We start from the raw sequence: 27,094 nt of genomic DNA on the forward strand, positions 1-27,094 counted from the left end.
AAAACCCTTTTCTTCTTTTTGTCTGCTTCTAAAGCTGCAGAAAACCGGAATTAATAAAGCAGAAATAAGAAGTGATACTGTATGTTGTATTGAAGGAAGTGATTATGGTTGGGGGGGGGGGGGGGGGGGGGGGGTGGGTAGCATAGAAAAAAATGAATGTAAAAGACACTGTGCCTTTCATGCGTGTCTGCGAGGTTTTCCCTTCAGTCTTTGTTTCAGTATTGATGATACAAGATCAAAGTGGACACATTCAGGTTAAAGGAATAATGAATGGATAGGGCGGGTAAATACACAGAGAACACTGTGCATAAAACGCAAATACTTAGATTGTGCTTTATGAAATGAAAAAAAAGACGATTTAAATCAAACAAACAAGTAAACTGTGAAGAATCCAAAGAGAAAACTGTTCTCCTGCAAAATGCTTGATGCAGCTGCAAAGGGCACAAGTCCTTCTCCGTGATTTCAGCGAACCAGTCCGCTTCTCAGAGTCAATCTTTTTTAACTGATGGTGCTTTGCTCTCTGGCAGAACTCCAGTTTCCATATAGGCTTACAATTAGATAATTTGCACACGCGGAGGACTCCGGTTATGAATGGGTGCATTCCGCTAGTCCCGCCTCTTCCGTTCCCACAGACGGACCAATCAGCGGCGTCTCGTCGGCTGCCGTCGTGTCGGGATTGGAATGTTAGCGACTAACAATCGGAACAACTGAGCACTCGGTAATTGGACACTAGGATCAAGGAATCCCGTCTTTCTGAACATTTTCTCAGCTATTTACCCAGTCTGAGGTCACCGTTTCTTACCCCTGTGTCTTCCGGATAACTTCGCCTGCTGCGCGGCTTTCGCCGATGAGGTTTTATTTTATATCAGCGCGTACGTGGGTATGTGGGGAGGTTGTAATAAATAAGAGAAATGCAGGGATTCGTCAGGTTACAGTTGTGCCGCTGAGCTTGCTCCTGCGCTACGACGCGTCCCGGTTTTTCGCTTTTCTCCGCACGGGACCGTGGAGCGATAAAAGAAGAGGGGGGGGATAGGACGAATACTGCCCGAGGCATTTGGATACGCGCGTGGTGGACGCACCGACGTGGTTTACACTACCCGGTCAGCGTGTTGCCGACTTTATCATCCAGACCGGGCTGTACCTTTACGTCTGGGAGAGCCTCGGGGACCCCTGCCGCTGTTTATCCGGGAAGACAGAGTTCCCAGGCGGCTGTCTGACAGTTTTCCATTTGAATAGCCTCCTTACAGCCAGGCTGAATGAGGGTGAGAAGAAGTGCAGAAGAAAAGAGTCGCAGCATATGATTGTGTCCGAGAGGGTCCGGAGAGCACTGATCTTTGTAGGTGCACCAGAGCCCAGCTGTTAGGCGTTGTGCGATATGGTGAAACTCTACAGAAGAGGGAGAAAGGGACAAGACTTTTAAAATCGCCCACATGCACTGGATCAATTGCTGGATTTGGGAACCGAATACGCAGAAGGGGGGTTGGGGATCCTTGGAGGCTGCCGGAGGATGGAGCGGTGTAGTCGGGGTTAGTGAGAGCCTAACTTCGGGCCACTTACATTTCTTATTCCTGAACACTCGCCCTTGTTTCCAGGACACATGCAGGCCAAAAAACGCTACCTGATCCTGCTCTTCGCCGGTGCGTGTCTATTGCTTCTCTTCTACCTCGGAGTGATTCAACTTCCAGCGGCGAGCAGGAACCGCAGCAGAAATGGGCACCGGCCCGAGCAGCCCTGGCCTCACTTTTCGGACCCTTTACATCCTTTCCTGCCCTGGGATCAGACGGACACCGAGGAGTACAACCTGCACATATCTCCGAGCCAGAAGAGGGACATCAACGCATGTGTTTACAAAGGCAAACGGTGTCGCATGGATTCATGCTTTGATTTTTCTCTGTGTCGAAAGAACGGATTCAAAGTTTATGTTTACCCCCAGCAGAAGGGGGAGAAGATCTCAGAGAGTTACCAGAATATTTTATCGACCATCGAGGGGTCCAGATTTTACACCTCAGACCCTGGACAGGCATGTCTGTTCGTTCTAAGTTTGGACACTCTGGACCGGGACCAGCTGTCCCCGCAATACGTCCACAACCTGAAGACCAAGGTCCAGAACCTACCCCTGTGGAACGACGGCAGGAACCACCTTATATTTAACTTGTACTCGGGGACGTGGCCGGACTATACGGAAGATTTGGGCTTTGACATCGGTCAAGCCATGCTGGCCAAAGCCAGCATCAGCACCGAGAACTTCAGGCCCAACTTTGACGTGTCTATCCCCCTCTTCTCCAAGGAGCACCCGAGGACCGGCGGGGAGAGGGGGTACCTCAAGTACAACTCCATCCCACCTTTTAGAAAATACATGCTGGTGTTCAAGGGGAAGCGCTACCTGACCGGCATCGGCTCGGACACAAGGAATGCCTTATATCACGTTAACAACGCAGAGGACGTGGTGCTGCTCACCACCTGCAAGCATGGCAAGACTGGCAGAAGCACAAAGACGCGCGTTGTGACAAAGACAACGCAGAGTATGACAAGTAAGTTGGAGCAGGGAAAAAAGGTGGTTGTGTGTGTGTGTGTGTGTGTGTGTGTGGGGGGGGGGGGGGGGGGGGGTATTATTTTAATCATCTTCTTACATTTTTTGCGCTGTCATCATATCCAAACAGCGCAGCAGGCGCGGGTCATTCAGTTCTCACGCTGTGCCACAGCGTGTATGCATTTACTCCTGTGTGTGCTTGCAGAATGAACTCATACGGTGTCCTTCATAACTGAAAATAGAAAATTAGACATTGATCAGCAACAATCGGTTTGCGTGCCCATTCTTGTGTGAAATATAACTCATTGCCTTTTAAAATTGGAACTATAATATTGATTAAATTTAGAGATCTACAAACCATTTATGGTTAACTGTTAACTGTCAGTAACCACCACCACTACCCGCCCCCAGCTGCAGGCCATAGTTTATTTCTCACAACATAACTGCTTTGCCCAGACTGTTTAGTTACCTGGACATCTTCTGCCCTCCCCTCACTCCTTCACTTCCTATGAAAGGATCCCATCTCCACCACCACCACCACTACCAGCTCCCAGCTGCAGGATATGCATGGGCATGTTTGATTTGCACCCTGTACTTAGTGCAAATTAAGTGAAAGTTGACCATGGGAATTTTGGGCTCTGAAAGTAGTACTAAAATGCCCCTGTCATGACAAAATGATACTTCCTACACTTGAGCACTGGAGTATAATGACTGTGGTGTGTAACATGTTCAGCTGAATTATGAAAGCAACTGAATGCGAATAAAATGAGTTAATTTCCACATTAATTTCAAGGAGTTAGTGGCATGGTTTCCCTTTAGCCCCCAGGGACAGCTGATTACCTCTAATTTTGAAGGTCTCACTTTTGTCAAGGTGGTAATTAATGATTCCCCCTTGGGATCAACAGCTGTACTTGAATGCTTGGTATGTTTTAATGTAGAGGGCAGTGTTTTCTCAGATTCACATGGTTGGATTAAGCAGCGAACTCGACTCTCAGGTTCACTTGTATGTGAGTGACATCGGCTTGATTTGCATTTATCAACCTGTAGATTCTAGCATTTGCAGAGAAGGCTGGTAAACTCCAGGCAAGTAGTAACAGCAGTTGTCTGCACTGCTCCTAGTGGGTGTGTATGTGCGTACCTGGCATCAGGGATAAGGGAAAGGACAGATGGGCAGTGTATAGAAAGTTAATATAGACACATTTCCTTTCAATTAATCAGAAAGACAGAGAGGAAGAAGTTGCAGGGAAATATAGTACTTTTTTTTTTTTTTAACTGAACACGTGCTTCATTGAGAGGTGAAGTGACTTTCCTTGAAATGAACTCAGTAACCTCTAAACAGATTTTTTTGGTAATGCAAAAAAAAAGGGGAGCTCTAACAAAACTTCTCAAGCATGCACTTGTCCATCCATTCATCATCCCTTTTCCCTTCTCCTTCCAACATTCTCTCCCTCTCCATCTCCCTGGATGCCTTGGGCTCAGTGTCACCTGGAGAGATATGCCATCCATTATCTGACATTCCAGTCGTCTCTGGACCGCCTCCCTCTGCTCAACTCATGGTTCTGTTTCCTAAAAGATCAGGCTTTGTTTTCCCAAAGGTAGCTTTGTCTCTGGAACATCTCAGTACCATAATTGGATGATTGATCCAGCTTGATGGCAGTGATTCAGGGAAACCTGAGTCTTCACTGGCCAATTCTTTCTGCCACAGCGTGTTTCACAGTTGAGTTAATTTTGATCAATACTGCTACATCTCAGTCATTTCATTTCCAGCTGCAATGCTGGATTTGATTTCTGTTCCCACTAAAACTCAATAAATCCAATCACATTTTTTACACAGCACTTTTACAGTGCAGTTGGCTTTTGGATGTCAGTCTGTACATCTCTGTGACTTTAGTCTTCTTTCTGAAGCAGATTTAACTTTTTGTGTGTGTGTTTTTTTTTTTTTTTTTTTTCCCCCACAGGTTATTGAAATTCTCAGATTTTGAGTTGCCTCTAACATTTGTGCAACACATAAATTTAAAACATTTGCTCATGCTGTGACTTAGCAACCTGTTTAAATTTAATTAAACTGATGCCTTCCGCTTAATCAAATTTAAAGCCCTTTGGGTTCGAAGCCAAGCTTTGCAAAAACCCTGACGTAGCTCTCCAAGGTAAATGGATCTATATGCAGCTGGCCTGCTGGTGTTTGCCGGTGCTCCGGAGGCTGAGGGCGGACAGGCGATGCCTCGCGGGGACGCTACGGTGCAGACTCAGGAATGCACGCGTGTGTCAGAGCAGCTGGTAGCAGATGAACAGCGATCGCTGCCAAAGCAGACTGAGTGGCTGCACAGTGCACGCGTGTACCTGGATGCTATTTCAATGAGCGCAGAGAGGAAAGGATGTGTGTCTAGATGGCTGCAATCAATGCACATCCATCCTAACACACCTGCTGTTAAGGGTGTGCAAGACTAGTTGACTACGTGATTAGATATTGCTGCTCTTGCAGAAGTACTAGCTGGTGAAACTGGATATTCATATTTAATTAATGGACAAAGCGAGGTTACTGTTGATTCTAAGTCAGCCAATCCCTCGCCTCTCTCTCTCCCTCTGTGTGTGTGTGTGTGTGTGTGTGTGTGTGTGTGTGTGTGTGTGTGTGTGTGTGTGTGTGTGTGTGTGTGTGTGAGAGTGTGTGAGTGAGAGACAGAAAGTTGTAAACAAGCAAGTTACAAAAAGGACCAGTGGAGTTCTGCGATATTTACAACGTAAAAGTGAATGTTATACACGAGCTGTGTAGAATAAACTGGCATATGGCCACTCATAGCTTCACTCTGCAAACTAATCTCACATGTTTTGTGTTACAGAGGCGCTGTTACACTGTTGCTATTGAAGGATGCAATGAATGGCTTTAAATGACTCTTAAATGCACAATATTTGGGCAGACAGTGTTTATTCTTGCCGCCTTAACTTTTCACTTTTTCCTGACGAGTAAATTCATCACTGCTGTAGTTGATGCTGCGCCCCCCCCCCCCCCCCCCCAGTGACCTTTGACCTTGAGGCCTTCCAGAGGAATGCTGCTCTACAAAGGAATGCAGCAGGAGGGCAGACTGGAAGCCGGTATATAAGCACCTAAACTGGCTCCCACCCACCCATCCACCCACCCTCACCATACACTCACCACACACAGACACAAACGCGCCGTGCTTCACACATTTATTCAATTGATTTTCTTAGCCGCAACAGCTTTCAATTGGAGTCACTCTGGTCCACTTCCATGGCCAAGCGCTGATGAAAGGGCCCATTCACTGCTACATTATCCACTGAGTTTTCAGGGCCGCTGACAATAATCCTGGGAAAGGACAGTGAAAGGCTATTATGGCTTCGCAATTGGAAAAATTTGACGTTAGGTGGAATTCTGCAGTAATGCTTTGCTTTATAGAGGAATATTTGGAACTGGCAATTTTTTTTTCTTCATAACTTGAGGAGCGCAAAATAAAATTCCCGTTCCTTTTTAAATGGGAAAGCACTCGTTATGGCCAATGCTTTCTCTTTCAGTTGTGAGCTTTTACAAAATGTGTTATGTGACAAACTAAATTTGGGGGGGTGTGGCGCAGTCATTTTGACGTACCTTACACTTTTGCATTTGTCTCTATATAATAGCATGCATAGTTTTATGTTGGCAAGCAATGAATCAAGTACTGTAATTGCTGTCCATCCCACTATCGAGCGGATTATCCTGCAGAAATCAAAAGTACAATCTCATCTAATGTCACAAGTGAAGTGCTGAAAGTGCATCATTATCATTGAGTGTTCCATTAAAGTCTGACTCTGCATTTATTTTTTTTTTTAGCTCTTTGTTAAGCCTTTCTCTGGCTAACAGCAGTGTCATCATTGCCCCCCCGCCCCCCAATTTAATACTTAACCAGCTTTGTTGACTCGTATTGACTTTGTACTTTAGCTACTTCACTGGCAGCTGCCGCTCAAGGTCACGCAGGGGACTTGAAAACCGAACGAGAGAGGGAGGGCAGCGGAGAGGAGCGGAGGGAAAGATTTAGAGAATGAGAATGTCAAGAGGAGCTACAGAAAATGTGTCTGTGTTTGCAAATGCCCGCGCTCGAAACGGCGGAAGGAGAAGAAGATGAGCAAGTGGGTGTGATATTGAGTGATAATAATGCGCGGTGTAGGTTGGAATGAAAGAAATGGAGAGTCCAGAAAATTGCGCATGTAGTGGGATTTTTCCCATTTGGAGTCAATGACAGTAACATCAACCAGACACTGTGGCATTTTCATTTTCACAACTGTGTCATCAGCAGAAATTTTTCCCACTTGAGAAAATTATCTCAGAAGCATGAGAGGCTGAGAGGGAGAGACGGGGAGAGAGGCCAGCCGTTGGCCCCCTCTTCCTCTTGTCTCTTGTCTCTGTTTTGCTTTCCCTTACCTTCCCTCCTTTGCTCTGGTTATCTTTACTTTTCTCACCCCCCCCACCCCTTCTGTCTTGGAGCAACACTGAAGCAATGATGTGATTTGTCTCCCCGCCACATTTTCATTTCCATAGGATTTTTTTTTTCCCCATTTTTTTTTTTTTTTTTCTTTTTTAACAACGTGGCAGCTGACACATTGTTGACAGAGCGCCACAGAATGAGAGACAGTAGCTGATCTGGGCCAAGTGAAGAAAAGCAGCAACACTTTCTTACCACCTTATCTCAGTTAAACATAGGTTTAAAAAAGAAAACAAAAATTCTGAGTGGGAATAATGACATTCACCTGAATGTCAGCTCGGCGGCGCCTGATAGCGGCCTCCCGTTGGAGAGCGAAGCGAATAGCAAACACAGTCATGTTGCTACCTCAGTGTTTGGCAGGAGAGGGTGTCATACTCCCCGGGTTGCCATTGTTTGTTTTTCTGTAGTCAGATTAATAAATCATGAATATTTCATGATTGCCTGCTCTCTCTTAGATAAAGTGCCCGGCTCGTGATGGGAATGTTAATGATGTGGAGAATAATTAGTCTGAATGTGGTGCAGCTTAATTGGGACTCTTTGATATTTTTGTGTGTGCATGTGTGTACGAGACATATTTAAACCTATAACTACATAATACCTCTGTTTGTTGTTTTTATCTTATCAGGTTGTCTATCCCTCTTAAATCCCCTCCTCTTCCTGCCTTTCTCTCAGCTGTTGAGTTCTTCTCATTTATTTATTTTTCAGATTTTTAGCTTTAACAACTTTAATTTAAAAAAGAAAAGCCTTTCCAAACTTTCCAAGTTATGTTTTCTTTGCAACAAACGGTCGTAAATGTAAAGATATAAATTTGAAACAGAGGAAATCGGCGAATCCTAACATTTTGTTATGAAGCACTTCTTGAAAACCAGTAGAAATTTTGAAGCTCCCCCGTCAAAGATTACAAGCCTGTTTTATCAGTTGACCAGGTTTTTTTAATATGCTATCCAGGGCTGCAGCTAATGATCGTCCTTTAATCAACCAGTTACTGATCTCAAGTTTCCAGTGCCTGAAGCAACATTTTCAAATGTAGTTTTGTCCAGTCAATAATCCAAAAAACCCCAAACTATTTAATCATGGCAGACTAATAAAACTAGAAGATATCTGACAAGATGAAAGGGGTGAATTACCGATCTTTCTGATTAAAAATCTTTACTAAAATTTTAGTTCACTGCTCATCAAACACGTTACCAGTTGATTTCAGGTCATTCTGCTCAATTAATCATCCAATTGTTTGATTTTTACTTCTCTCCTTTCACTTCTTTCAAATTCGACTTGCTTTTGTCGGTGCAGTTTTGCTGGTGTGCGTCTGCTCCTCTCTTCGTGCCAGTGTGTGCGCGCACATCCCTCTTGGGGTCTTTGTCTTGATCCGTGGGTGTGTGAACACAAGCGTGTGTATTTGCTAGTGCACACAGGATGGCTGGGGTCACGACCCTGCTGTCTGTCCCCTTGCTCAGTGACGAAGGCAAAGCCCCACTCACTGACCCACATTCACTGAGGGATTATCAGGGCAGCCAAGCCGCCCCTGGCCTCAGAGGAGGTGGCAGGGGTGGAAGGGTGGGAAGCAAGTGAGGGAAAGAATTGGGGGAGGATGGACATGAACTCGGCACACACACACACACACATTGAATCAGACAGTGAGGCCAAGTGCACCGTCCTGCACCCCCTTCCAGGCCAGCAGCTGGCTAGGTGGTGGAGAGAGATTGATCAGCTGGGAGGGTTCCCCCCGAAATGAAAATCGATGGGAGAATTAGCACAGCAGTGGGCCGGCCCCTGGCGTCATTTTCTCTATTAAAAACTGCTCACTTCCACTCTGGAGGAAAGAAAAAGGTCCAAGGGCTTGTTGTGCTTGTGGTAACTGTAATTGAAAGAGTGAGAAATAACAAGGCATCAAAATGCCCTCCCTTCCCAGGACTGTCAGGAAGTGTTTAAGAGGAATGAATTAATAAGTGGCACCCGTGCAGTGATAAAAGTTATCTCCCTATTTTCTTTCTCTTTTTTTTCCCCCCTGTCACTATTGAAGCATGCTCATCCTTAACTAGTGCCCACACGGTGATGTAAAAAGTTTGCAGGCAGGCAGACAGGTAAGTGAGTAAGCTGCACGTCTGTGGGGAGCCTCTGACAGCGCAGAACAGAAAGGGAAGAAGTGCAAAAGAAAGAAGCTGATTGGATCCCCGTGAACTCAATTAAAGTAGACAGGTATGTGACTGGCTGAGGCAAAAAGCGATGATCAGGACAGACGTGTGATAGGCTTCTCATTAAATTCGCTGCTGTGAAGGGATGAAAGGAAGATATGGCTGCTGTCTACACGTTTGGCTAGTGCAACGGAGACTGAGTTCTGACATGCAATTTTTTTTCAACTACGTTTTTAGAAAAAATTCTCACATCTCGGCTTTCTCTGTGTAGCGTGGGGGCATGCTGAGACAGGGCAATTTTTTAACCCATGAATATCTATTATTCACCGAGTACGTCTGACAGCACTTCATCTACACCTACCACTTTCTTGTTGTCCTTTTGTTTAGGTGGTGTGACTCATTAAATTGCTGTGGATCACCTGACCACCATCATCTCATGAATTAGGGGCAGCGGGCAGAAACTATGATCTGTATCTATTACTTTAGACACACTCAGACAGAATTCATGGTAGAAATGTGAACATTTCCAGAAAAAAACTCAATGATTAGACCACAGACCATCAATATTTGCTGGGGATTTCCCCTCCTGGGAGCTCCGTGTCTCCCTTGGGACACTGCAGCAACTCTGCTGGGGAAAGGGGAGGAGGTGGGGTTTTAGCTAGTTTTCATGGCCTCACAGAACGGCAGCTTTTATGACCCTGAGAGGCTGTTCGGCAAACACCTACTGACAGCACATCAATGGGACAGCAGATTGTTTGACGTCAACTTGCGCATTGGCGTCCTTCCTTCGCTTCTCGCTGCCACAAGAGCGAAAACAAACACTTAACCCCTCTGCTGGTATTCATATTCAAATAGTAATGGCAGAAGGAGGAAATCTGAGTAAGAGCAAAGAGGTGGAGGTGGAGGAGGTGGTGGTGATGTTGGAGCGGGGGGAGTTTAAGAGGGCAATAGCTTAAAAAAGCATTATGTCACTGAAGAATGTGTGCATGGCTCAGTGTTTAAGGGGCCAAGGCTTCAAGGAGAGAAAGAGGGTTTTGTTGGAGCAGATCGGGCTGCCTGGCAGGCTGATGGAAGGGCTCTTGTCCCCCGTTTGGTTCATCTTGCTTTATGACTTCCACTCTCGGGGTGTAAAAGTTGGGGCTTCCCCAAAGGGGTTCCATTGTGCTGAAGTTTGCTCTCTTTCCAGAGGGAACTCTTGGGCCTCGTTGATACCTGAGCCTCCCCTTTTACTCTCTCATTTTCACCACTCTCCATCAACTCTTCTACCGTTGTGGCCTCTCCTCCTCCTCCTCCTCCTCTCTGCATCTCTTTCCTTTTGGTTTTAAATCCTGCGCAACAACCGCCAATAGTGGCTGCTCACACGGCCCCAGCCATCGACAACCAGGCTCTGTTTTGGCAGATTTCACAACACTTCACGGATCAATGGCTTAGCCAAATCTAACAAGGAGGAGGAGGTGGCTGTGGAGGATGAGAGGATATGGTTACAAGGAAAGAAGGCATCTGGTCTCACCAAGGAGAGTCCCAGTATGCCCAGAGCGTGGGTGTGTGATTGACCGAGAGGAAGGAAGGAATTATGTTGGTTTATCACTGTTTCTCCCAGTTTCCCTGGCAGTGTGTTTGCTGGTGCTGTTGTGTGGTGTTTGTTCAGGAGCTTGATAGGACCTCCTTTTCAGATCAAGTAAAGGAGTGCATGCTTGTCTTTGAGAGGAAATGTAGGACAAAGTGCAGCTGCTGGTGGTAATGCTGGATATTTCAAATTAACACCCACTTGCATTCGCTGCGATTTCTTTCTTCTCCTTCCCCTGTTATGCAGTCATTTCTTCTGTCTCACACTCCCACAGCCTAACAAGCCCACATGCACAATATTCGAGTCTGAATACGTGTGAAAAGTAATGAAAATGGATTAGTTCTTATGACTTGGGCCTCTTATACCAACATGTTTTGCCACTTCACAAATAATCAGTGGTTTGGGGAAATTTTTCCACAGGTTGAGCTGAAGGTAGTCTGCAGATCCAGTTAGTGTCTCATCCAGGTTCTTGCTGCTTTATCCTCTACTCTCTCTCGGTGGCTGTATTGCCGAGCTGTAGGATGGTTTTTCTTTTTCAGTGGCTTCATTTTTGCCCTGCTGCGTCATGACTGGTGGTGCCTATCCAACCGCATCTTTTCCATATAAGCAGACAGAAAAAAAAAAAAAAAACACCTGTGAAGGACAGGGAAGTAAAGTGGGTAAAGCCAGTGACTCTGTTGAATGTGAGCCACTGAGGGTGAAAGGGAAAAAGAGGAAATAAGAAAGATGAGGTGGGGAAAAAGTAAGAAGGTGCATGGCAGAGCATCCTGCTTTGCTTAGCAGCTCGACGAGGTGCATTTTCCTTGTGGGAGCGAACTGAAGTGCTTATTTCCCCTGAAAGTTGGGACACGGCAGCACTTTGTTCTCAAAGCGTGTTTTTTTTTTTTTAGGTTGTTCGCTGCCTTTATCTGAAGTGAGAGTGGTGAGCGGAGAGAGAGGGATGAGGTATGGATCCTTCAGCTTATGCAACACTTGGCTCCTGTAATAAGATGGGAATGTGGACGGCTGCAGCAAAAACTTGTGATAAATGGGCCAGTTAGTTCTGAGTGGAAAAAAATCAGGGAACATGATTTGAACAGCAGTATCAAGTATCAGCCTGAGGTGAGATGCACTTGACTTAAATACCCACTGCTAGATTCTGTTGAGTGGCCATCAGTTTAAGATTTCCTGCACCAAATAACCTCTGCTGTGCACACCTACAAATATGAGATTTTTAAAGGAACGAGTTTAAGAGACAGATGTACTCCACATGCATATGGTTGGGTTCATATTACATATATTGAGTGGCTGCATGTGTAGATGTGTTCATGCATGCTTTTGGTCGCTTTAGGCTTATCCATCTTTGCCTGCTTAAGTATGCAGTGATATGAATGGTCTAAAAACAGTCTCTTTCTGACTTCCCACAATTCCTCTGTGACATATAAGCTCAATAACGCCTGAACTTCTTAGTGTGCCCATTAGTCTCTGGAGCTTGAAAAAGGCGACTGGACTTCTTTTTGTTTCTTGAAGACGTTTCACCTCTCATCCGAAAGGCTTCTTCAGTTCTCAACCAAAAGGTGGAGAGACCCAGGTATTTAAACCCCTGTGGGCGTAGTCCCCTGGAGGTGGTTATGACCCTCTATTGATCATGTGCGTGAACACATGTGCCCAGTCGCCTTTTTCAAGCTCCAGAGACTACTATGACCTGGATGACTGAGAATCTACACAGACATGTGCCCATTAGTGTTTTGTTCCTTTTTTTTTTTTTTAAGGCAATCTTTCAGAGCTACTGTATACATGGCGAACACCTTAGCAGTGTTGCATGTGTGTTATGTGTTCAACAAATCAACATACACACTAATGCATGGCCCATTCACCCTTTTAGTAGATTTATGCCATGGGTAAACTCACACCCTCCTGAAACCCTACGCCGTAACCTGACATTCACCTCTCCAGAAATGTAACTACACGTCATGTCGGCGCGCCCTGTAGAGGTATAAATGCTGGCAACGGTGTCGGCCACTTCAATGCAGAGGTCCAAATTAAACTTTGGTTAACACTTACTGTTAACTAAGCGATCCTCTTTCGCTGACAGGGTGCCTGCCTTGAAGTGGGAACTAAAAAACATCCTAAATGTGAGTTCTGCTGTCATTTTTTTGTTGTTGTTGTTGTCGTTTGGTTCCCGCAGTGTGGACTCACAGTAAAGGCGGTGCATTTCACATCATCAGTTGTGGAAAGTTACAGAAATAGCTGGACACAATGCTGCCTCGATCCATCATCTTGAAGGGGAGCGGGGTTTTCGGAAGCTATTTGACCATCTGACAAGTAGATTTGATTAATTATAGCATCCCCCCACCCCCACCCTCAAACCCCCTTCCAAAATGCCAATTTGAATTTGGCCGAATGATCTAAATGTTTTGATGTGAGCTCAGAGTTCAAAACGCTCGTTGGTCTCATCACATAATCTGTGTGTTTGTATGAAAAGTGAGGTGCATTTCAAACGCATCCGTAGATGCCAGAACTTTGGCTCACGTCTAATCGGTGGCAGGCAGCGCCTCTTGTGTGACAAGTGTTTTTTGATAGGCCAAATTCTGAGGTCCTGTGTGTGTCTTGTGTAAAAAAGAAAGCACATGTATTAGCTAGAGGGCCCAGTCAGGAGTTTGTGGAGTATCTGGTGACTTCGGAGTATTTGCCCATAGCTACATAGCTGACTATAAATACACGCATATACAACTGGGATCACTGAGTTTTCCGGCGCTTAAGGAAAGCACAAGCTAGTAAAGTCTGAATATACCTGTTTATGTTTATCATGTGGCCCAGACTGCTGAGGATTGCTCACCTCTCTGTGAAGTGTTTGCACTGTAGCCCACGAGGGGACAGACAGAAATCCAGACGAGTATGTGTTACATTTACACCGCAGAGCTTTTTGTGTGTGTTAAATTGTGCATCTGCATTTGCATATGTGCATGGCCATGCATGCTTCTAGGCCTGTGCGCATGTTCCCTTTAGCAAAGTAGTGCTGATTCAGTAGTGTGTTCTTCCATTCCCATTTTTTTTTTTCCTCCCTGCTTTCCTTGGTGAATGTTCTCCTTTTAAGCCTTCAGGCAAACTTCCCGCCCGGCCTCTTCCATCCCTGTCCGCACGCACACACAAACACACACCACTCCCACCCTCCCACATACTCAGCAGCATCTTGTTTGGCTGAAACCCGGTGCTAACTCTAACTGTGGCCACTCATGTGGAACCCCCAGAAGCTACAAACATGAATAATGTATCAGCAAAAAGAGTTTTTATTCATGTATTTTTTTTTTTTGGTCTCCATATTAACTAGCATGTCTGCACATACCCATGCAGTTACACAGTACAGCCCAACCTCCTCCTCATCTTCTGAAGGGTATGGGCAGCCTCCGGATTTCACAAATATTTTCACTAAGCTGCATGGGGGACTCTGACTTCTTGTACTCGCTCTTTTGACGTGGAGAAATTCCATTTGAATGTCATCCAGGATCAGAGAGTGACCTGAAAGGCCTGTTTTATTTTTATTTTTCTTATTTATTTATTTATTGAGGGCGATTGAAGAATGTTGAGTGAATTTAAGTTAAGTCCACATGGAGATTCATTATTGAATAAATTGCATTTAATTTGGAGTATGAAGTGAGACCAAATGAGCCTCAAAGCCGGCAACATCGCTGGATGCTGATAAACTTTTTAGAGGACGGCTCAGGGGAGGTTTTCGGGAACGGGAACAGACAGGCTACATCTCCCAAAAAACAGACGCATTGCTTTGCATTTCCCAGCTGTCGTATCTATTGGGATGGCAGAGGCAAGTAGATCTAAGAGCTCTGTCTTTCCTAGGTTTGCTTTAGCGTCATCGTCCCTACCAGACCTGCAGTGCATTCCTCATTTTATGCATCGCTAAACACATGAGGATCGCTACACAACGAGCTGTAAAAGCCATTTTTCTGATTATAAACCCACAGTGTGAACTTTATGAGGAATGCTGACACATCTTCAGTTTCTTCTCGGTTTGATTGTTAGTGATATGAGCTGTTGAGACGCGTCCCGCTGTGTAAGTCCTCAGTCACAGAGACCACTCGGTGACCCCCCCCCCCCATGGCAGCCTCCAGTTGCTAGGCGTCTTCCATGCAAACTGTGGGTGGTTTTTGGTGAGACGCCGGGCACCTCTTTGCGACCAATTTCACCTAGCAACAGCCAGCAATCTCCTGCAGCCATTTGCCAGCTACTGCTGGAAACCACTCGCAACTGGTCTGGGAATACTCATTTTTCCCTAGCATTTGGTGGTTGCCAGGCGTCTCAAGGCTGTTGCACATTTTCAGTATTACCATGAAGCAGGCCATGAAACTCATAAATCATCTAGCATGCACGGGCTCTTGCTCCTCTGTACAGTTAACATAGATTTGAGCACCAGTGATCAGAGTCCCTGCTCTTCAGCAGGTCGCTGGACACACAAGAGAAAAGGCTGCAATCATCTTTGTGACATGTTTGTGGAGGTTTGAGGCTTGCCCACACTGTAAAAAAGAAGCTTCCACACCTTCTCATTTGGCCACTTCACTAAGTTATGTGACTCTTTTTTTTTTTTCAAATTACAAACTAAAACACAGGTCCTTGACAACATTTTTCAGTTAAAATTTAATTTTTTTCACATAGCATTTATCTTGCTTTGTCAGTGACAGAATAATAATAATTTGGTGAAAACTTACTGACAAGACATTTAACATTTTCCATGTCTGTTTGCTATATAAAGCTGCAGAATGGAGTGAATAAAATGGAGACGATATCGATGCCTCATCCTCTGCTGTACTACGGTCATAACTACCCACTGTTTTATCCGTTCATTACGGGCTCATGGAGCAGTAGCAGAGCCAAGTTTGGATTACCTTTCCAAGCTAATCAGAGAGCCATGGCGGGATTAGCATCCACCAGCCATGTTATCTGCTAATCACTTCAAAGCTGTCCACATCACCTGCCTCTTTGGTGGCAGCATATTATGCTGTTAACTCGTATGCTGCACTTTCACATACACTAACCTTTTGTTGCATGATCGAAGCTTATTTAGTCACATGCGCACTCACAGCCGCACACTAACAAGTTGCGGAAGATCCTCACTGTGAGTGACGACACAAAGTTCACCAATGTAAATTGCGGAGGGGCCGCCACAAAAACGTTCATAACAATAAATCTAATCAGGCACGCCCTCACCCAGCTGAAAATGGACATTTTAAAGAATATAAGAAAAGCAAAGTGGATAAACCCGAAGCTATCCAGAGCTCAGAGCCAGCCTCGTGCCAGCAGCCTCGGTATGAGCAAAGGATTGAAGGAGCTATGGGAAAATTATGGAGATGAGTGAAAAAAGGAAAGGGTGGAGGTCCCGTTATGTAATGAAGTTATAAATACATTGGGAAATGATGTAACCAGCATTTGTTTTCTTATATAAATCTGTGGTCCCTGCTTTTGTTAGCTGAGGTAAGATATGTCAGCAGGTAAAGGTGAGCGCACAGCAACTCAGAATTATTTGTACCTCTTTCCTGTAGCAGAGCACTTTATTTTCAGTTGTTTTAGTGAGAGAAGATCCTGTAACCTACTGCAGTTTGAAGGAAATTGGCAAGTTCCATCATTGCTTTTTCTTATAAAAATGATATTAAAGAAAAGTTGACTTTTGTTTGTATATGCTTTCAGTTATAGCTCTTAGAAACAGAGTTGCCAAAAATCAGTATCAGCAGGTCACATTTAATATCCATGCATCTCTGCTTTTTAGTAGCAGAAAGGTTTAGTTACTATTCAGTGGACTAAGTACCAACACATCAGGGCGATGTGTATTACTCCAGTGGTGTGTAAAAGTGTTGGAAATGTAACAGATAATTAAGTAGATTGTAAATGTTTGAATTCACGAGGAGTCAGGGTATTGTTTTTTTTTTTCTTTAGTTTTTTTACCCACTTGTGCATCTTATAAATTTACTGTTTTTTCACTTTTCTTCCTGCGAACTTTTCATCATATCACGAACAAATCCGAAAGCATTTTTTCCTCTTCTTAAGGTCACTCTGGCAGTGCAGTAACTGCGCTGTATAGTTAAAGATTGTCAGATTACATTACCCAACATAACCTTATCAAGGCCATAATGTGTCAGGCTGTCACTCCTTATCATTGTGCAACTGCACGGATGGATGCACATGGGCATACATGCAAAATAAACATGGATGTGGAGAGTGGAAATCTGGCCTGCAAACGAATAAGCCCGCCTATTGTACCAAGCTAGAGACTGAAACATGTATAGGCGGCCACCAACGACTGTTTTTAAGGTGTGTTGTGTTTACAACTCTTTCCTTCTAATTCATGCTTATTTACTGTCATGATGATGTGCAGCCTGCACTGACAGAGTACAGCCCAGATCTGTGAGCCTGCATGAACACTGTGCTCACAGGGTCGGGCGTGTTTGGTCACTGAGGCGTGTGGAAGTGAATGATTGTTTTAACTGTATCTGAAACATGCTGTCAGTTTGGAATAGAGATTAAATCATATTAAAGATGTTGTGAAGAACTTCCCACTTCTTTAGAGAGCCCTATGCATGTGCTTTGTTTTTCAGAAAGTTTCATCCGTGGTAAATGAGCTACTAGGATCAGAATACATTATGTTAATGGGTCAGTTAATAGCTAACAGGAGCACAGCCGTCATTTTTTTAAGCAACGTGACAGTAAGAAAGTGCATATATCTGTGGTCACTAAGAGCATTAAAGGGCAATGTTCTGTGTTAATGCCAGCCTTGCTGTCCATCTGTGCGCATATGTTAGTTTCAGTGTCGGAAAAGCAGAGCCACTTCAATGTTTCAGTGAGGACCACTATAAAAGAAGACTGTAATGGCATCTGCAGTAATTTCTAATTGGTGGTATGGATCTATTCTGGGACCTCGCTGACCTCAGTCCACTTCTCAAGGCAGATAAAGCAACAGCAAGACCCTTCAGCACAGAGCAGAGATCGGCATGCAGCAGTAATGACAGACATGATACGGAGGATGATATTATTAAAAGGGATTCGGGCAGAGGTGGGTTGCAAAGCACCGTGCAGACACAACAGCAACTGTAGGCAGGCTAAAGCAACTTAAATAGTGTGCCTTATATGTAGGGTGGCCAGATGTCCCTCTTTATGTGCGTCTGTACAGCCTTTTTATCCCTCGTTCCCATGTCCCACATATCTAGACAATGTCCCACATTTTGACAGGCTCTGCAGGAGGTGCACTTTTCCAAAGTCTGGCTTTTACCTAATGCATGTGAAGAAAGCAGGGAAGGCTTTTTTATTATATTCAAGTGGAGGTTAGGCTGTCTAATGGTATGCCCATTAGGGAAAGAAGTCAGCAGAAAGTCACAAGCTTTGCAGATTTTGGTGGATATGATGGAAATGGCAGTTTATACAGGGAAATACAGTTTTTGTCTCTTCGGATAAACACGAGGGATCACAAGGGAAAATATGGTGTGACTTGACACGATATCCACGTGCCATAAATGGTTTAAAAAAAACTGCTGAAATGGTCAGATGTGGCATCGCACGTCACCATAAAAACAACCTTCAGCTTCCCTTTATCCTTATTGTGTTTACTTTACATGCTAATGGCAAATCGGGTAACCTCCACAGTTTACTGCATTTTTATTTTTGAGTTTATGAAAGAATATGAACATTTCAGCCCACTTAACCAGCATTGCTAAGATGTCCCATGTTGCCTCTCACAAATAAAAGTTGCCCCACTTTTATTTATTTTTTTGGTCACCCTACTTATATATATGATTTGGTAACAGGATGTGCAGAATGGTGTCATCAGCTGATGTGTGCAGGCGCTCGGGTGAGCTGGTGCACCGGGACCGCGTGCTGAGCTTGCCCACACTATTCTCAGTTTATCAAATGCATATTAAAAATGGCTAAAATTGATGCTGACACATTTCTTTTTATCATCTCTGGAAACACCCGATGGTGTTAGATGGTCAGCGATCACCCCCCAACTCACTGATCAGGAAGCCATTGTTGTTTAATGCACTCATACTGCTTGTTTCCCCAAAGCATAATAAGCCTGATGGTGTATTCCATGAATGTGTTATAATTTCTTAAGTAGCAGCAGTGACCTTTACTTCAGGCAAGGTGAGACGCTCTAAAAGGTTGAATGGCAGTAGAAAGTTTAAATGTCCCATGATGCTCGAAAAAGGTGTATCGCTGATTTATTCTCCAAACTCTGTGGGGGAACTATGACACATTTTAAGATGGTCATGTTGGGACTTTGAAACTCTTTATGCCAGAGTTGTGTTTCCTCCTCCTCCTCTTCTGTGCTGCATGTCATTGCAGTTTATAACAAGAGCCACAAATATTCCATCTAAAAATAGCACACAGCCTCAGAAAGCCATATCATTAGATTTTTTTTTTTTGTGAGGAGTTTATAAGATATCTGTCTCGTATATCTTTTCCAGCCAATGCGATATGGGGTGCGGTTCCACTTCCTCCACAGATTGAATGGCTGGGTTTGAGATGATCTGAATGGGAGGCGCAAAGTGAATGGTCTTCGCAGACAATAGGTGTTTGTGGCTGCTGGCAGGAAGGTGAAATCCCAGAGGAGAAGGCGCCGCAGCTCTTGTAAACAAAACGACTTAACTGTTTGTTGGACTTTCTCACCCAAATCCTGTGATCGAGGGCAGGGAAATAAACAGGAGCTGGCCCCCATCACCGATTAATTCATGGTGATTGCATTTGACGTTGTTCTGTAGTCCCATATAAATCAAACCATACAGCCTATCAGACTTTGTTTAAATGAGCCCATATGCTGGAGATTTGAGCGTTTTATAACTTCATCAGAGGCTCTTTTTGAAGCCCTTTATACAGTTTCTTGTATTGCTTGCAAGATGTGCATTTTGTTGGATTTTTATAGAGTTGTTTTAGTATGCATCTCTTGCATCTCTGAATATGGGACACCATGCTTACAATATACTGGTATTTGCTTGCAGGCCATCAGCCACAAGCAAACTGAAAACCAAAGCAATTTTGTTTCCTTTTTGGGTACACTACCAATCTAACTCTTCCACTCCTCTTTCCTGCTCCTATCAACCTCATCCCACCTTTAACTGGAGCACTGCTTGTTGGATGCTCCTGGTCAAGGCGCAATTATGTAACGGAAAAAAGAAAGCGAGTTGGTGCTTGAGATAGCTGAATGGCTCTGATGGGCCCGCCGCAGCCCCGATGGAAGAACATTTGTGGCAGTAATTTAGCACATGGGTGCTTCCGCCGCAGGGGTTATTGTATCCGTCACGCTCGGCTGCGACCACGCCGACCCCCCGTTTATGTTTTCAGGCCGGCCGGCAACCCTGTAAACTCAGTGCCTTCCAACAATAGAGCGCAAAATGAGACGCACCAAACAGAGTTGGGTGAAGGAGAGATAGTGGAAAGGAGGGCGAGCCAAGCAATCCAATAGACATGAATAAAGTTAAGCCAGAGAGGGGCTCGCACATAAATACACACACACACACACAAAAAAGTGACCTAGATGTAGCCCAAAGAGTGGCTATCTCTGTCGGCCATCCAAACGTAAACAGAACTTATTTTTGGGTTATAATCAATACGCCGAAGCTTGGAGAAAATGAAGTGAGAACTAAATTTAAAAGTAGAGCTGGACGGGTGAAGCAAGGCAGGAAAAAAAAGTTACAGACGATGAGAAATGTTGTGCTCAGATTGCCGATTCTGTTAGGCAGGAGCAGCTCAGACCGCAGGATGCCCGAGAGCGAGCGCAACACAAACAGAGAGCATGTGTGTGTTACTGAACTCTACCAGACCGCAGCGGCTCGGCCTGCTCGTGACCAAAACACAGGAACAGACAGGCTCTGTGCGTGTGTGCGTGTATAAATATGTATGTATATGTACACACGTGTGACAGTGTTTGTTTAAAACCACAACATAACAGAGGCAAACAGCTGCTTCAACCAGTGTGGTCAGCGCTAACCTCTGCTGTGTCCAGACCTCATTTAACATCATATTTTCAGTCTCTGGGGTGTTTTCTGAATGGAGCCAGACACCTCTGCTCTGCCCATATTAATTAAGGACTCCTCTGAAGACCGCTGTTGACGTAAAGGCTGTAATATATGAGCGGTGCTGTGAGGTAATGAAGAACAACACTGCTGCCTTCAGCAAGGACAGAGGCAGGGGGGGGGGGAGCTTTGCAAATGGGATAAAATATATGTGGATAATCAGCTAGGCCATGAGGTTCATAAGTGGTAAGAGCAAACTGTGTTGGCTTCACTTGTGCATCCTTTTTAAATGTTACTAATGCATCCTGGCCTCGGGATGGCTTCTCTCTAAGGGGATCTTTCTAAATATATGAATGATTCTTTTTCAGGAAATCATTCTGAACATGATAAATGTATGTACAGTACTGTGCAAAAGTCCTGAGCCATGCTGGGAAAATGGGAAATAGGTGCAACAAGTTATTGGAACGCGTGCAAACATACATGGAAATACAGGCTATAAGGCAAAAACAGTTTTTAATATTTGATATGACCACTTCTGTTCTTCAACACAGCCTAAACTCCTTTAGACGAGCTTTCTTGTCATTTCTGTAAGCAGTCTTCAGGAACAGTTCTCCAGACTTCTTGAAGGACATTCAAACGTCTTGTTGTTTCCCGCCTTTTGTTCTGTTCTCTGTCAAGATGATCCCAGGCCGTGGGGGAGGCCACTCGTTGTGTGTTTTCTGCATTGGCAGTGTGTTTGGGATCGTGGTCATCCTGAGAAATGAAGCTATTGGCAGCCAGATACTTTCCAGATTATAATGCATTGTGGATCAAAATCTGACTGTACTTTTATGCGCTCATAATTCCATCACTTTTAACAAAATCCCCAAAATCGCTGACTGAAATGTAGTCCTAAAACATGACACAGCCTCCACTGTGTTTTACTGATGGCTGTAGATACTCACTGTTGTACTTCTCTGCTGACCTCCTCTGTGATCATTTGAATCAAAAATGTCAAATTTGGATTCATGACTCCATAAGACCTGTTGCCACTGATTTTTTTAGTTTAGCTCTTGTGTAATTTGGCAAACCTCAGCCTTTTGCTCTCCTTAAGAACGGCTTCTTCACAGCCACCTTTACATTTCTGATGAGGCTTCGGTGAGCAAGTCTCTTATTTGAATTAATATAACTACAGCCAATGATGACAAACATATAGTAAAAAAAAAAATTCACTCAAGTGAATAAAAATAGAAGAAAGTCCTTAGTGACAAAACATAGGAGCGCCTAAAAAGTATATAAAGATAATAATAATATGTAGACTGACTATTGGACCAGACTGTGAAGACACAGAATAAAAAGAAACTGAGATCATTTTCACTCAGCCATAAGATGCTCCATCGTTTTCATGTGCAAATTAATTGCATCATCTAATTGCAGAAATGATAAATAAGTGCTTTGTAAATGAAAGCAAATGTTTTAGTTATGCCAAGCTGCCAGTCTTAATGGTGATTGGGGTGGGGTGGGGTGGGGGGAGTTGCAGTTTATTTTTTAAACCGCTCTAATCTGTTGGTTCCCAGCCTCTTATCCCTCCATCGGCACGCTCTTTCTGGGAGGGAAGAGCAGACAGCCTGGGTGAACCGCGGTGCCAGGGGAAAATTAGTTTGCTGTCTCGAGGGGAAACCCGAGGTGCGGACTTTGCCCGGATTGTTTAGCATTTCAAAGGATGTCCACTGAGAAAGGAAATGAAGGGTGTGGAGGGATGGTGGGACTGGGGAGCAAGAGTGAAACTGGCTGGGGGAGATGGGAGTCTGCCACATCAAGAGCCCTGACCCCGTCCCCAAGTTAGAGCTTTCTCATATCGATTAGTTATGCCGTGTCACCGCCATTGTTCCCCGCTTGTCCGGGAATCTATCTTCTCCTGTCTCTGATACAGTGCTTCCTGCAAAAGCCCCTGGAGACTGCAGACAAGTCTTAGCCCTTCACATCCCCTCTGTATCACATTGAGAAAAGCTTTATAGCCGACAGTTGCCAAGAAAGAAATGACTTGAGGGTGGTGGGGTAAAAGAAAGGAGTTTGAAAATGAGCATATGTGCTGCCATTTTACTCCCTCCTTGCCTTGTTCCTCTTCTCCCTCCCTCCAACGCAGACACACACACACACACACACACACACACACACACACACACACACACACACACACACACACAATCCCTTTTGCCATAGTAACCACCCGGCTTTTCCCAGTCCCAACCCTTTTCGCAGGCCCGTCACTCAGTGTGCCGGAAAATCCGACTTTCTCTTCAGTGAAGGATCAAAGCTCAAAGCTCAGTCCAGCCGGTGTTTGAGAAGTCACATTCTTGGGCTTTCTGCTGATCCGCGGGGACCTGCCTCGCTGCCCGGTGGCAGAAAAACGTTGCAGTCGTTTGTCCGGTAGAAAGCGCATCTCACATTTTTGCCTGTTCTTTTATTCCCCTGCCCTCCCCACCGGCTTCCATGTAAATCATGAGTCATGCACACACTGACACACCTTAGTGGTTTCAAATGCATGCAGAGCCGCGTGTGTGTGTGTGTGTGTGTGTCAGCCCAGTGAGGGATTACTCCTCACAGGATCACACATGGGGTGGGTAAGGATGAACTGAACTTACCTTGACCCTTTTGGCAAGGGATAGAGGGAACTTAGTGGCCTGTAAAAAGACTTAAATAGAAAAAAGAGACAGTGGAGTATCTCTGTGATCTAATGGGAGGAATGATTAATACGGGGCATTTGTTATGATCCGTGAGAGAGGGGATGACTCTTCTTTTCTTGTTCCACATCCTCTGTTAACTCCAAAGCAGATGACATTCATCAAATGTGGGACAGGCGGAGTTGAGTTTCCAAGGTTAAAAGCAAGAAGAAAGAATGAAAAGGGGGGAAAACAGAAATCCTGATTAAAGCAAATCTTGCTGAGCTGTTTAGTTTGAGAGGCTTTAGTGGTTTAAAGCATCTGTATTTTAAAAACTGACCCCACCCCCACTCCCAAACTCTTCCTGTACAATTCTCTTTGTGATCTTCTTTCCACAATGACTCAGACTTTCCATCAGAATAACAAGTAAACTGTTAAATGTCACGAGAAATTAAAATGAAAATCAGGTGTGCTTCCATTAGCGTGGTTGAAAAGGATACATTTTCTTTCTGAATACAAAACATAACTCCATCAGGAAAAGTGAAATACTCTCTGTGCTTCTTTTCCTGCAATATTTTTCACGTTTTTCTTTTCTTTTTTTTCTTTTTTTAACTGACAATAAGTATTAAAAAAAGAAAGAGAAAAAAGTTCAAACTTGCATGGATCCCACAGTGCTGGTAATTGGATTGGTTCCCAAAAAGTTTCGGAGAAAGAAAGAAGGGTGAGAGAAGCAGCTTGGCTAAACAGACCGAGTGCTGAACATAAAAATGAAGCTTCCAGGGTTTCATTTTGAAATGCATATCTGTGGCCTTTATCCATTTAAAGCTCCATTTCAAAAATCAATTTGTTAAATGGTTATCAGGTTCAGTTATCGATCGATCCACAAGCAGCTGTGGGCTTACTATAATGCAGTCAGTGGCTTCCTGATGCTGAATGTGGGATATGAGGAATGGTTATGGCGCTTTAGTCCTATTTAATGTCAATGGTGTGCGCTTGTGCGGGTTGTGCTTTAGTGACAGACCGTCCTTTTCGCTAAGTATCTTTTTTTTTTTTTTGAATAAAACGGTTTAAGTTTCCTAGATCCTTAAGCCGCTGGGAAATATCTCTTTCTCTCGCGCTCTGTTTTTAATCTTATTTTTCTTATCCACAGCATGACATCCAGAAATAGACCTGGACAAAACAGTCTGCTTGCTAACTGCATGAGTCAGAGTCAGAGACGGAGAAGAGAAAGCGAGACAGAAGCCAGATAGAGAGGAAGGAGGGCGACGGAGAGAGGCAGCAGGAGAACGTGAGAGAAATAAAGGGAGCGAAGGGCAAGCAAAACAGAACGAATCTGACCCATCACGATGCACTCGATATCCTCAACAACTGCCTGTTAAGCTCATCAGACTCAGACCTTTACTTCTCGTAAAGGAAAAAAAAAGAACAGAAAAGCCACGGTATTCCCAACTCTCCATCAAGGTAGAGTTTATTATCCAATTACCAGCATACTGTTGGAAAGAGAGCACAGCTAAACATCTTTGCCATTCAATTCAGAAACGGCCGAGCCAATATTTTCTCATTATGCTCTTCGCCAGCAGCAGCAAGTCATTCAGCGGTTGCTTTATGTAGTCATCCGCCAGATTTTTGTTATGAATCCAATGACAGCGTTTCACATTTGGATTTACGTTGTGAATTTTGGAGCAGCGAGCTGAATCCTGCTCTCGGCTGCCTGCCGGCGTGTATTTTACTGATCCTGCAATGATCGTCAATACAGTGCTGATATATTCTCAAGGAAGCAGGCATTGAATTGTAAAAGTAGAACAACAAAATTTGCACAATTAGTTGCCCCAACAAAACCAGCAGGTGATGGGTTTAACAATAGAGGCAACATGTTTGCCCAGTCACACAACCCTGGCTGCTCATCATTTAGCAGATCAGGTTTCTTTAACTTTGAATGGTGCAATCCAGAGAAATATTACAGTTGGAGAACATAATCCATTTTGGATTCTTTGGTTCTCTCCGGTCCCTCACAACATCCTCTCGAAGCTCTTTTAATATTAAAAGAGAACCCTAACGATTTAACTGTCCCCTATGAGCAAGCACTTGTCGAGCGCGAGGAGAAAAAGCTCTTTTTATTATTTTTTTGTCTGGAAGAAACCGCTGGCCGAACCGGGCTCAGGGAGGGCCGGCCATCTGCCGTGATAAGCTGCATGGTTGGTGCAAAAATGTTTGCCAGCAGCAGAATTCAAAAGTCAAAAGAAAACTGTAACATATAACAGTCCGTTTTAAGCACAATTTTGCATAATTGCAAAATTACATCCTCTTATGTGTTTGCCAGTCATTTGGGTTGGATGATCAATTCAGAAAAAATGTTGCACTATGACATAATTGCTCTTGCCTGCACGATGGACTATGAAAATGTCACTTTCAGGCTTTATGTAAAGTTACACATACATATTTGAAAGAAATGAGTATAAGCATTGACTCATATATTCATGACTCACAAAACTACAATCCAGCATGACTTAAAAGCACGGTATTTCCTCAACTAAGGTGAAGAGAAGCTCCAGCACTGCACGCTCAAGTATGATAAACCAGAATGTGTGTGCTTGTGTCATCACATGATCGCATATGTTCATCCTTTCTAACTTAATGCATGAAGTAATGTGCACGCATGCATACTAACTCAAAGAAACAGTGTGTCCTAAAGTGCACGACCACCTGCTTGTCTGTCCATTTGTGCACGCGTGCACGGATGCCAGAGCAGCCAGGGCATATGCTCCACGCGGCAGACGGTCCGTTCCAGCAGCTCCTAAGAAACAACAGAAAGCGAACTGGTCTATCTTCAGGGAGGGAACCGGAGAGCATTCCCACGGAGCCTCATTAGGGAAGCTGGCAGTGAGGAGGAGGAGGAGGAGGAAGAGGCGACAAAGGCAGGTGGCAGAGGAGGGCTAGAACAGGATGTATGGGTATCATGCAGGGAAAAAACAGTGGTAGAGAAAGATGCGTCTCTGGGGATAATCAAATGATGAGCATCCAGTGCCGCTTTTTGCTGCATTAAAAGCTTCTGGGCTTTTTGTTGGCCAAGTGGGAGAGGGTAACTGGAGGAAGATGGTTAAAAGCACACCTCTGGGCCTCTGCCACTTTACATTTCTTATATTTTTAACTCCCTTTCTCCATTCCTGCCCCATTTACTGCCTATTTTCCTGCTGCTCCTCTGTTTTGAAGCCCTGTGATTTGATGGCTTGCTCGCCACTGTGGGATACTTCCTGATGCCCAGGCTCTCTGCTAGAGCAGCATCTTGCAAGCAGTAGGGCGTCACTCCTTAAAGGGGCAGAGGAGATCAAACTCAAAACCTAAAACCAGGGTGATTTACTGCTGGAAGAAAGATGGGGGGATGATAAGCAGATAGGAGGACGGTGGAACCTCGATGGGTCTTGCTGGTCACATGTTGTTGGGTGAATATTAATGCAGAAAAGATGATGGCGTAGCGTGGATGTCTTACACTGATTGTGGTTAGTGGTAGAATGGCTACAGGTTCCCCCTTCCCAGCATACATCCATGCACCTTTGATGCATTAATTCTTAAAATTTTTATCATTTAACAACAAAAACCTGATCTGACCCACATCATGCTTTGCAAAAAAAAAAAAAAAAAAAAATCACAGCGCTAATCGAGGGGAAAATGCGGAAAAAGTTTTTAAGAAGGCAGCACAATCTGCAAACGATTTGTAATTTAATAAATTGCTTAGTTATATCACAAACAAAACAGGAAAGGCTT

General features: G+C 44.3%; 1 protein-coding gene across 1 annotated transcript in view; it reads left to right on the forward strand.

The window, feature by feature from the left end:
* The first annotated feature begins 707 nt into the window (after window positions 1-707).
* Window positions 708-27,094, forward strand: part of ext1b (exostosin glycosyltransferase 1b) — a 128,959-nt gene continuing 102,572 nt past the window's right edge. The window contains 2 exon segments of the mRNA XM_030741259.1: window positions 708-2,471; window positions 2,474-2,531. Coding sequence (XP_030597119.1) covers window positions 1,598-2,471; window positions 2,474-2,531 — 932 coding nt within the window. The 5' untranslated portion in view covers window positions 708-1,597.

The sequence above is a fragment of the Archocentrus centrarchus genome, chromosome 11 (assembly GCF_007364275.1).
Source record: "Archocentrus centrarchus isolate MPI-CPG fArcCen1 chromosome 11, fArcCen1, whole genome shotgun sequence".
Classification (NCBI taxonomy): Eukaryota; Metazoa; Chordata; class Actinopteri; order Cichliformes; family Cichlidae; genus Archocentrus; species Archocentrus centrarchus.